Here is a 12,047-nt window from a genome sequence, read left to right on the forward strand (position 1 = left end):
GAGATGATCACTTTTTTCTTGTTAAATACATATAGATGTAACCACGCTGGATTTTTAAGTACTCATTTTCCTTATAATTTTGGATAAAGAGAATTGACTTGCTTGTTTGATTTTTTAAAATTACTCTAGAAAAAGTATGATGAAATTTCATAAAAAGGCAATGTATGAAATAATACTGACGTCATTTTTTGTCTAGAGCAAAGAAAGTGTTCTCTTAGTATACTAAACCTGATGGTGGGTAAGTTGTTATCTGGGCCAATTTCCATGGTGGGGCATGATACCCAGGCCATCTGTTGCAAAGGAAGAGGGGAAGAATTTCACAACAGCCTGTGAACCTACTGATAATCAGCCCATTTGCACCTTATGTCTATTTCAATGTACATATTTTACTGACTCAGGGCCTTGAAAATTATCTTTATAAATGTCATTCTTACCCCCGAATTGAGTACTAGAAGTGATGTACCATATTTCCCAATGTGAATTAATCTAGAGCATAGACTTAAATATACTGTGTATGTATTATAGGAAATACTAATAAACTCATATGCTGTGACTGGTTGAGGCATCTCTTTAGATCAAATTTAAGAGAAGTGCTTCATACAGAGACTAGAATGATATATTAAAGAAATACTGGATTTACGACGTGATGAAAACTCTTCATATGATAGAAATCGTTCCTAAGAAGTTACACATTAAGTGTTATTTAACAAACACCTTGAAAAATCAACACTTTATGAAGCCTCAAACCAAGACATGGAATTATTTCTCTTTCTTTATTTGTAGTGATTCTTTCATCTTAAAATTCAAAATGAAGGAAATGCAAAATTAGTTTGTCCATACATTTTCTAAATACATCAAATCATTGTTTTTTTCCGGGACTTAACAGAGCCCAAAACACAAATGTGACTTTTCCTCAACTTCCATTAGTCTTCCCAGTAGTTTACAAAGAAATAATCAGAAGAAAAAAATTTTTTGAAATGACTAAAGCAAGTTGTATCATTTCATTCACATTTTAACTTAACTGAGGTCAGGGATGAAGTGAAGAATAAAGAGATACATGCTTTGGCAAGGCAGGGTTGTCAGTTTTTAGTGATTCTCTGTCTTTCTGTACGATGTGAATGCATAAGTACTTTTGCTACATTATTGAGTAAGTAGACAACCATCTGATATCTTGCAGTCATCATTCCTTCTAAAGGAGCATGTCTCACTTTCTAAAACAATGACTGAAAGGCTTTTTATATTTTGCATGTGTGAAAAAATATATTGTTATGAAATACATACACATGTTGTACGTGTAAATATATATACCAATAGTAAAAAAAAAAATCGAGTTGACCCTCTGCGTTCATGAGTAATATAATTAAAAACAACAGATAACATTTTACAAAACTGGAGTCTGATATTTTGTGGCACTTTATTGATTATCAGCACTGTCCATCATTATGTAAACAGTAAGTGCTTCAGAAGAGAAAAACAAGGAAAAATGAAATAAGGCCTTCAAGACATCAGCTTTGTGCTGATGAATCTGTCAACACCGCAGTTCCCCATTCTTTTGCCTTTCTGAACTATGTTTATTAAAGCAGTCTTAAGTGTTCTTGCGTATTGAGTAAAGAAACTCAAATTGATGGAAATGAGGTTATTCTTTTAGTAAGCTGGCAGTTTGGATTGTTGATGTTCAACAATGGAAACACCAGAAATCATGCCCTGCCAGAAGAAAGCAAATTAAAGAAGCATAATGAGAAAGCAAGTTAGAGACAGGAAATACCATTTACATTACAAGCTCAAGAATTTATAATTATGGAGCAGCTCTGAAAGCTAGTTTTGTCTGTGATGCAGGTGAAGCCAGTTTTACCGCAAAACAATTTGGTAGAGACCAGACTTCATTACTATCTGACAGCTGTCTCATGTCGTAAATTTAAAAAGTCCTAAGCCAGGTTTCTTAGTGGACAGTTGTCCCCTTTACCAATGGCTGTCTCCCAAAACAGGGCAACAACTGAATGAAGGACGAAATTAGTTCCAAGATAACATCTTAGCAACCAGTCTTTAACTGGTTTTAACCAACACCATAACCTGTATTTGCTGCTGAAAATGTGTACTTTTAAAGAACTTGTAAAAACTTTTAATTTTGGCCTCGGAGTTTTAACCTTACTTATTAGCCTAGGGTGCTTATTCAGCTTAGGGAATTAATAATAGTTCTGTTCTCCGCTGTCCCTCATAGGAAGAAAATTATCATGCCTAACTTAATTCATAATATATTAGAAAGACTCCTTTTACTTTGACTTGCGTGAAATATGTTAATAGGGTTTTTAAAGGCGCTTTTATTATTTTATGTTTTTATTAGGAATCAGACAGAATCCAATTTAAAGAAAAACATACCTCAAAGTATGCAAATATCTCAAGTGGTTTTTGGGTTTTCCTTATTCAGTAGTGTTGGAACAGCAGGAGGGGAGCAATGTGTTTGATAAATTTCAGTGCTATAAAAAATGAGACTATTCTTCATGTTAACACTCTAATATTATTAATATTCTAATGGGAATAGGTTTGACTAGTCATATAACACATATGATATCTGAGGTGTAGTTTCCAAATAAGACTAAATAGCATTGCTGGACTCTAGGCTCTACTGTGGATCTACTATTGGCTGACTTGATATTCATCTATATCTATAAGTGCTGAAAATAATTCTAAGCTTAATAAATATTTTTGGATGATTTTGGATGAATGAATGTATATGTCATGAAGTGGCATCTTTTGAAAATAATGGCAGATTTGAATCTGAACTTAAAGATCCTTAATTCATGTTTCTAGTATTTCATCTTGGCTCCTTGCAAAGGATTTAAGGTTTACCTAAGAGACTTAAACTTTTCAGATGAACTTTTCTAATAAAATTGCTTTTGCTTTGTCAGGTCTCAAGGGTAACACTGTGTAGTGGGAGGTATAGTGCTATGTGGGGAAGATCACAGTTTTTGAGGGAGACGAAACCTGGGTTTTGATCCAAGTTCTGCTATTTACTACCTGTGTTCTTAGGGCAAGAAAGTTATCTTCCTGGATATTGAGTTCTGCCATGAGTAAAAATGAGAATAATCATCTAAATCCTTAATTGAACAACCGATCAATAGACCTGACATACTGCCTTGTTCATAGGAGGCACTCAGATTACTTCGTTAGATGATTTACGAATCGTCGTTACCAGATCAGGTTTGTTTTGCCCAACGTGCAGCAAGCCAAAACACTCAGATGGTAAGGTTTGCAAGAAAGAGAGGGTTTATTTGCAAGGCAGTCAAGTGAGGAGAGGAGGAGCAAGTCTCAGAAACACCTCCCCGAAGGCAAAGGGCTGAGAGTTTTATGTGATAAAGTATAAAGAAGCAGGGCAGTCTGAGGCGTGGGAAGCGTGGGAAAAGGTGAGTGCAAAAAGCTGCAGTAATTGTTATGAGCAGTTGTAACTAAGCTACAGGCGTCTGGTCATTCAAAAATGAAGGGCCTACTTCATTTTTTTTAAAGGCTTACCAAAAACAAACAAACAAACAAAAAATGAAAGGGCTTAGCATGATGTGAGGGTGGAGTTTTGACATCAAAAAATCACCGGGCAGACACTTACACAAGCCCAGTTGGGAGGGTGAGTGGTCCTATCCAGTCTTAGCCAGCTCAGCTCAAACTAGACACAGCTGACTCCAAGTTTCTGGAAAACAACTCAGGCAAGCATCTTATTGTTTAGACTATGTGCCTCTTGGAGGACATGCAGGTTCTTTGTAGAGCTTGATTAGTGAAGGCAGGTGAAATGGATTTGACTAAAAATTACCCACAGTTTCATTATTTTTAAAAGAACAGCAAGTAAAAGGCAAATGGCTACAATGTTTTGAATATTTTTCACTTTCTTTGTTTTACCAGACGATGACTTTTTTCACGAACTCCCAGAAACCTTTCCGTCTGATCCACCTGAGCCTCTGCCACATTTCCTTATTGAGCCTGAAGAAGCTTATATTGTGAAGAATAAGCCTGTGAACCTGTATTGTAAAGCCAGCCCCGCCACCCAGATCTACTTCAAGTGCAATAGTGAATGGGTTCATCAGAAGGACCACATAGTAGATGAGAGAGTAGATGAAACCTCTGGTGAGTTTTCCATTGCATTTGGACTGTTGTTTAGGATTCACTTATTCCTTTGGCATGTTGTCATATTGTTCTTTCAATTATTGAAATTGAAAATGGAGTTAACTGTCCTTTGGCAAAAAGTTTTAAATCAGTTTGGTTAAGATTTAGTGATCTCATTCCATGCATTTGAGAAGTACAATATGATGAATAACTTGACTTGATTCCAGTTGGACTACCTAGAATTAAAGCATGATTTATGCTTAAGAAGATAGATGATGAGAATGAATAGACTGAATTATGGTATTTATTTATTTAGTAAAAGACGCCTCTGGATTTCACTTGTATGTCAAGTCTGGTGTCAGGTTTAAATATCCTGGGATTGAGGAACACGGTAAACTAAGGATAAATGGTACTTGTTTACATGACTGTCAAAAGTTAATAATTCACATGCATAATTTCCCTTTGTGTATTTTTAAACAATTTGTAAACATTGTAGGTTTAAAGTATTCTGTGTCTTTAATTTATACCTAAAAATGAACCCTAATTACCTAACTCTTAGCAAAAGTTAGATTGAGAGTGATTAAGAACAGTGATACTGTGGATCCAGGAAAAGAAGTGGTGAGTGCAGCCTTCACTTGAGTGGGTCTTGATCAGAGAATCTTTGCTTCTAGCATTATTAAAACCCCTGACTTTATTGCTCTGTAAATATCCTTAACAGTAAAATACTGAAGGCATATAGAATATGAAGTAGATCTTCATAAACTGTGGGATTTACATTGGCAATAAAGGAAACTTTCTTGATAGCAAATTTTTATTCCACAGTGGGTAACTTAAGATAGTTGTAGAAACTCCTAGAGTTATTTTAAATTAGAAAGATGTATATCTTTCTGAGATGGTTTAAGGGTTTTTTTTTCTCTCCAGCAGGGAGAATAACAATTTGAACTTTCAGATCCCTTCCAGATCTAATATTAAGACTTTACTATTCAATATTTCCAAGCTAAATAGTGATAAATATGATAAAAGTGAAAATATTTAAATATCTTTATTTTCTTTCATAAATACCTCTACATACCAAAATAGATAACATGTTTTCAAAATTCAATTGTAATTAATTCATATCTGTATCCAAATGTTGGACTGAGGAGGGGCAAGCAGTGACCAGCATCTGAAGGAGATCTGCACTCAATGTCTCTGACAATAAAGAGCTCTTAGGTGATGGTACATAAAGAAATAGAACAGACTGTAAGAGGACCAAGAAGAGGCATCTTTTAAAAAAGCATGTGAAACACATACTTACCTACCAAAAATGGTCTTAGAAAATCAGGTGGCAGCTCTACTTAAGTGTTTGTCAGTTTGTGGATCAATATGCTCACTATGCAAGATGATGAGTGTAGAAATAACTGGTATCCAACTGTACAGTCACTTCCTTCAGGGAATTGTCCCACCTCTTGGTCTAATTACTCAGTAATAACTCCACCAGATGTCGTCGAAATCTCGAGGGAATTGAGTTTTATTTGTTTCAGCTCATTTATTTGTAAAGACTTCAAACACACACATTTTAATAGAAAGAGGAAAAAGAAATCACAAAACTAAAATGAGAGTTATAAACATACTTAGGCTTATCTTTACTAAATGAAAATGCTTATAGAGGCAGATTATAAATAAAAACAAAACCGCTCTGATACTGAGTACCTCTAGCAGCATCATGCTATATTGGTAATATAGATGTGTGTGTGTATTTTTATTTTCTTTTTAAAAAGATATTTCCTTTTTATAAAGCATTATATTTTTATTATATCCACACAATATTAATTAATATTGCATACGCCAATGTTTAAAAATACTTCCTAAAGCAACTATAAATGAAAATATATGGCATATTTTCATTAAAATTTAGGATGGGATAGATGAGAGCTAAGGAAAGATGTGACAGCCCTAAAACTTACACAGTTCTAAGATTCATAGATGGTGTAGAATGCAGTGTACCTTTTGTTGTCTTTTGTTTTCATCCAAAATTATGTGAGAAAGCTAGCAGCCAGGTGAATGCATTACCTTTAAATTTAGGAAAAAGATGGAGATGCCCACTACTAGCATTATTTGGTATTGCACTTAACATACTAGTCAATGCAATTAGATAAGACAAACAACTGAAAAACATAAAAATTATAAAGTAAGTGGGAAATGATCATTTGGACAAATATTATAATTTTGTAGATCTGGAGAACTTACATAGTTTCAAAGGAAAAAATTGAAAAAAAATCAAGACAATATAGCAAAGTGGCTGATAAAAGATATACATAACGCATCAACTTTTCTAAGTACAGCAGATAGGCAATTCAAATTATAATGGAATAAAGTATGTCATTTACATTGATATTAAATGTGAATATACATTTATAATAACAATGTAAATGAAAAATGTAGATACAAAGCTAATAAGAAATTTGCAGAATTTTAGAAAAAATTTTTAAATCTACTGAGAGGTTAAAAAAATATGACTTGAATAAGTGGAAAGACATACTTTGTTCTTGGATAGAAAGACAATGTTTTTTAATGTTTGCTATTTATAAATGAATTCATAAAGGCACCAACATTGTATGAAAAATAATTTGTGAAAATAGCTGGAAGAATTCTGAAATAGTAGTGTAATAAGGGAATCTTAGCTCTTTATAAATATAACACTAAAGAAATTTTAAAAATTTAATCTTAGCAGAGCCTGACACACAGATTAATGAGCTAAAATAGGAACCAGGGAATAAGCATCTAAGGCATGTTTAAATGTGGTGAAGGTAGCTTTTCAACCCACAAGGTATGCAGTTGGAAAAGTAAAAAAATAAATAAAGCTTGGATTCTAGCTCATTCTTTAGAATGAAATAAATTCTCGATGTTAGGGCCTAACATCATCATCATCATCATCATCATTGTCATCATCACCATCATCACTAGGAGATAATTTTGGCAATTTATTGGTTGGTTGGTTTCAGTGGTGATCAAAACCCTTTTAATGAAGACAAAACCCAGAAGCCTTATAAGAAAGCATTATTAAATTTAAATATCCAAAGCAAGAAAACCACAAAAATCACGGGACAGACATATATTGATCAAAAGGCTGATTTAGTTAATATATAACTAGCTCTTAAAATATATTTAAGAAAAAGATCAGCAACCCACTAAAAAATCAAGCAAGTCATGCACATGGAGATGTAGGAAAAGAAACGTAAATGGTAAATACGCATTTTAGAAAATGTCAAGATCAAAACAGCATTAGTATGCCATGTTGATGAAGGGGTTGGGTAGGGTGTATCCCATACTTTGTTGATGAGGTTGCAAATTGGTACAATCTCTTTTGAAGACCAATTTGAAAATACTTATCAATATTTAAATGTATATACTCCTTCACTCCGTAACTGCAAGTTTAGGAACTATGTAAATATAAAATTCTCAATGAGCACAAAGACCTGCAGACAACGTTGTCCACTGCATCCTTGTTGCAATTACTGTATCGAGGGCTGTTCATCTCTAGGATAGAATACTTAGCTGCTTTTTAAAACAATGAGGTTTTTCCACATGTGAAGCTGTAGAAAAATCTCTCTGATAAAATTTGAAGCAAAAACCAAAGTACAGAACATTGCATGCAATATATCCTTATTAAGTAAGAAAGAGGATGCGCATATATTTGTCTGTGCACTGGGATTTTCTGGAGAAATAAACAAGCAGTTGACAGCTCAGAACCTGGGGTGGTAGGAGACTTCTTTTATCGTTTGATTTTTGTTCAGTCCTGTGAACGTGTTATTTTCGTGATAGATAATGAAACCTGAATTTTAAAAGCCCAAACTAGTTTATTGCATCTCTTTGCCTATTATCATAAATCTCCAATCTGTACAACTGCTGGGGACAGCGAGGGGATTTGTAGGACTCTTGTATTAGAGTTCTTTGATTTCCTGTGAGATCAGGTAATTGTGAATGGAATTGAAATTGCACGCTTGGTTTTGGGGTTTTTTCCTCTGAAGTTAGATTCACCCAAAACTTTGGTCACTTCTCCATTTAATATAATCTGAGTATAGTTTTGTTGTGGGCCTTAGTGGTTCTTAATATCAAGAAATGTTCAAATACATTAAGTCTTGAAATATATTACAAATCAGAGAGATTTTCTTGGCATTTAAAATATCAAATTGGTTATTAGATGGTAGGACGGGGAGAAGTCACTGCAAACAAGTTTGTTTTTATAGATACTTCTACCTCAGAGTAATCATATCTGGAAGTGTGTTTAGTGGCAATCAGATACATTGCCTTGCAACTAAGAAAAATCAACTGCATTCAGTAAAATCTCCATGAGAGATCTTTTCATTGAAAAACTACAATAAAACAACAACAAAAAAAGAACAAAAGTTTCTCTCCAACTCATAAAATTCTACCTTTGAAAGTATGAAGGTATTCAGTGTGCTCTCTTTGCTCTGAAATATTAAGTAAGTGATTATTTATACTCACTGAGCAAAGCTATGCTATTGATCATAAAGTGTATTGATTAAAGATCATTCATTACTGTTATTGTTTGCTTTTCCATTATTTAAACCACAGGTGCATTTCTGGCAAATACGTAATATAGGAAACAGAAAAGCAGAAAGCAGCGTATATTAGTTGGTTTAGAAATGTTCATTGTTCGAAAGCTCTTGATTTGATAATATAGTAACAAATACCTATGTTTCTCCAAAAGTCCATAGAAATCTTGAAGTGCTCAAAATTTTATGGTTACATTTTTAAGAAAAACTCAGACTTGACTGCTTGCTTTCTATTTACTTAAAGTCGTTTCCACCCTTGTTTCCATGGTACCTAAGATTCACCATTGAAAAGTAAATATTCTGCTCTATCAAAAAGCAAGGGAGTTTAGAAAACCTTGGTTGTTTTGAAGTTCTAGAAATCCCTAGGTTTTCCCTTATCATCTTTCATTATTCTCACATCAGCAGAATATTATCAATAGGACGAACACAACAATAAAAAGAGTTCCAAGCTTTATATTGAATGCCATTTAGTCATCACAGCAATCTTAGGAGATAATTTTGGGATTCTCCTTTTTCAGATGAAAACACTGAGGCTCAGCAGAATAAAGAAACTAATCTGCCCCAGTTACATAGCTAGGAGTTGATAGAGCGAGGATATGAACCCAGGACTCTGATTCCAAAGCCTCTGCCCTTGGCCCTGTAGCCAGTGTTTCCCTAAATTCTGCCGTAACTGTTGAATGCAGAACTAAGTTAGACTAGAAAAGAGCTATGTGATACAATCATCCCTTTTCTCAGGAAAGAAAATCTGCTCAGTATTTATCTTTCATGCTTTCATCTGCTTTCCTTGCCTTGTGTCAGGTTTTTCATATGTGACCCTTCGTGATTCTTTAATGTAATAATTAAGATAGTGCTTAGAATTTGATTATTTATATTCATGAAGATATTTAACATTTGGCAAAATAGCAAGAGGTGAGCCTTATGCATTCCTCAAGTCACCTACTCACAAAATAGTCCAAATAAAAACATCATCAATATGTATCACTAAATTTCAGTTACCCAAATTTCGTAGATGAATGGCTACAATCCCACAAAACAAACTTTTATTCATCATCTCCCATGCTTAATGCTTATAAACTTTACAAAAGACACAGCTTTGCAAAACATAGGCCATACCATATCATTCCAACCTAATTGAAGAGACAGAGATTATATAGATATGAATATAACTTTCATAAATAACATATGATACTGAATCACAAGAAATTGCCATTCTGTACCTCAAAAAGAATTGAATATTGATAATTTCATATAGTTTAACATAATACACATAGACATTTCCATTTGTGAGTATAATGAAAATGGAAGCACAAGTAAGTGTAATGTGGACATGTTTATGTTATGACTTGGGGTTTTATAAAAAGATTCATCCATGATATTGCATTTAGATACTTCTTTCAGAAGGAGTAGGATTTTAACAGAGCTGGCTTTGGGGAAAGGTGATAATAAAGGAACATTACTTCATACAACACATTTATAGGGCACCCACTAAGTACCCAATACCAAGTTAAGCACAAAACTAGAATAGTGAAAAAGACAGACATGATTTCTGAATTCACAGAGGTGACTCTTCAACTCATAACGTTTACACTTAAGTGGACAAACGATGACAATAAAAACTTCAAGACAATGATATATTAGAAACAAAAGGAATCCAAATATGTAGCCTAAAATTTTTCAAGTATTCACTTCTGTTTTTAAGTTAAATAAATGAAAATACTCTTTACTCAATGAATTATTGGTATGCTCCTCATTAAATTAAATTAACGTGAGTGTAATCAATTTTCTATTATCATGACTTACTGGTCCTCCTTGTATCACATGGAACCTTAGGAAGTAGGTCTGATCACCTCCTGACCTATTACTAATTTTAGATATTTTTTACACCAGGACATGATTTAGAAAATGCTGCTCATACATTTTCAAAGGGATATTAGGTGAGAGAGCCCAAATCACTCAGCTAGCCAAGACAATTTACTTAAATTTGGATCCAATTATAGTTTCTCTTCTACAAGAGTAGTTATGTTACACATGAAATATACACATCAGACCAATTGTTATTCTCCATGTAAAATAATTACTTTAAAATCAATTCTGATTAATAGAGTGAATATGTTCAAAAGGAAGTTAGGAGAGCTTTGTTTAAATTTTAGTAAATGATGCATAAAATTTGGAAGCTCTGTTTGAACTTCATTCCGTTTTTTATTTAAAGTCAATGAGAATTTTGCCTTTGCAAGAATAGAGTCTTATATTTGTAATATATTTGTCTGATAAGTAAAATAAATGATTCTGGAATATAAATCAATTATTTATCTGATTTCCTTCTCAGAGGTCCTTCTTTCAATACTAGAAACTAACGATTTTTCTTTTCAGTATGAGTCTGACCCCAAAATAAAAATAGAAAATTGGCAAGGATCCATGTAGTACATTAAAGCTTTTCCACTGAGTCAATCTGATAACTTGGCAAGAAAGTAGTTACCAGTTACTGATAACAGAATATCAATTATCCCAAAATATATACTTTTCCTTTTTCTTCATTCGTGCTCACAATTGATTTATCCTAACTTCACATTGACTTTAAGCATTTAAACACCTGGGTTAACACGGCCACCGTAATCCCAGCTGCAGTTACAAAAATGTAGTTGGATCAGAGTCCCAGAATTTGGATTTTAGTTGTTGCTTTCATTCCATTCTAGCGTGCAGATAGTCTTGGCTAGCTCAGTGATTTGGGCTCTCTCACTGTGTATAAACTTGATTTTTGTTTCCATTGTTTTCCTAACTTAAAAACAAAAGTGAATACTTGAAAAATTTTAGGCTACACATTTGGAATCCTTTTGTTTCTAATATATCGTTGTCTTGAAGTTTTTATTGTCATCATTTGTTTTTGTAATTCCAATATTTGCAAATACCAATGCTATGGACTCTGCACATACTCTGAAACACCCCGACTACACCATATTTGCAAAACTGTGTGATTTTAATTTAGTTATATCCCATGGGGAAGATTTTTAATGTTTGAATTACACACTGATAGAAAAATGTAATACCTGTATTTTTTTTAAACAGATACAGCCCAGAACATGATTGCAAAGTAGAGCCAAGAAAATATTACACCTTTCAATGCAGTTTTAGCTAGCTGTGTTTCATTAGAGGAAAACAGAAATTTTCTAAAATTATATACTATGAGAGTTTTCAATGTAATGAACACAAAGGAATTTTCCCCTGCCAATTAACACTTAGGGCAAGGTTACTTGTAATGCATTACTCCTTTTTCTTCCTACAGCTAAGATGAAAGCATTGATTAGTACAGTGTAGTCAAGAATATGCATATAAGTAGATATGTAAGTACATACATATGCAATGTGTGTGGGTGTGTTTATGTGTGTCTTCCCAGATTTTTTT

At 33.5% G+C, this 12,047-nt stretch overlaps 1 protein-coding gene across 2 annotated transcripts in view; it reads left to right on the forward strand.

Moving 5' to 3' along the window:
* The window catches only part of UNC5C (unc-5 netrin receptor C), a 338,935-nt gene that overhangs the window by 182,694 nt on the left and 144,194 nt on the right, over nucleotides 1-12,047 (forward strand). For both annotated transcript variants that reach the window (XM_010980601.3, XM_010980602.3), the window contains exon 2: nucleotides 3,889-4,110. In XM_010980601.3, coding sequence (XP_010978903.1) covers nucleotides 3,889-4,110 — 222 coding nt within the window. The remainder of the gene's footprint in view (nucleotides 1-3,888; nucleotides 4,111-12,047) is intronic.

Source organism: Camelus dromedarius, chromosome 1, assembly GCF_036321535.1.
Source record: "Camelus dromedarius isolate mCamDro1 chromosome 1, mCamDro1.pat, whole genome shotgun sequence".
Taxonomy (NCBI): Eukaryota; Metazoa; Chordata; class Mammalia; order Artiodactyla; family Camelidae; genus Camelus; species Camelus dromedarius.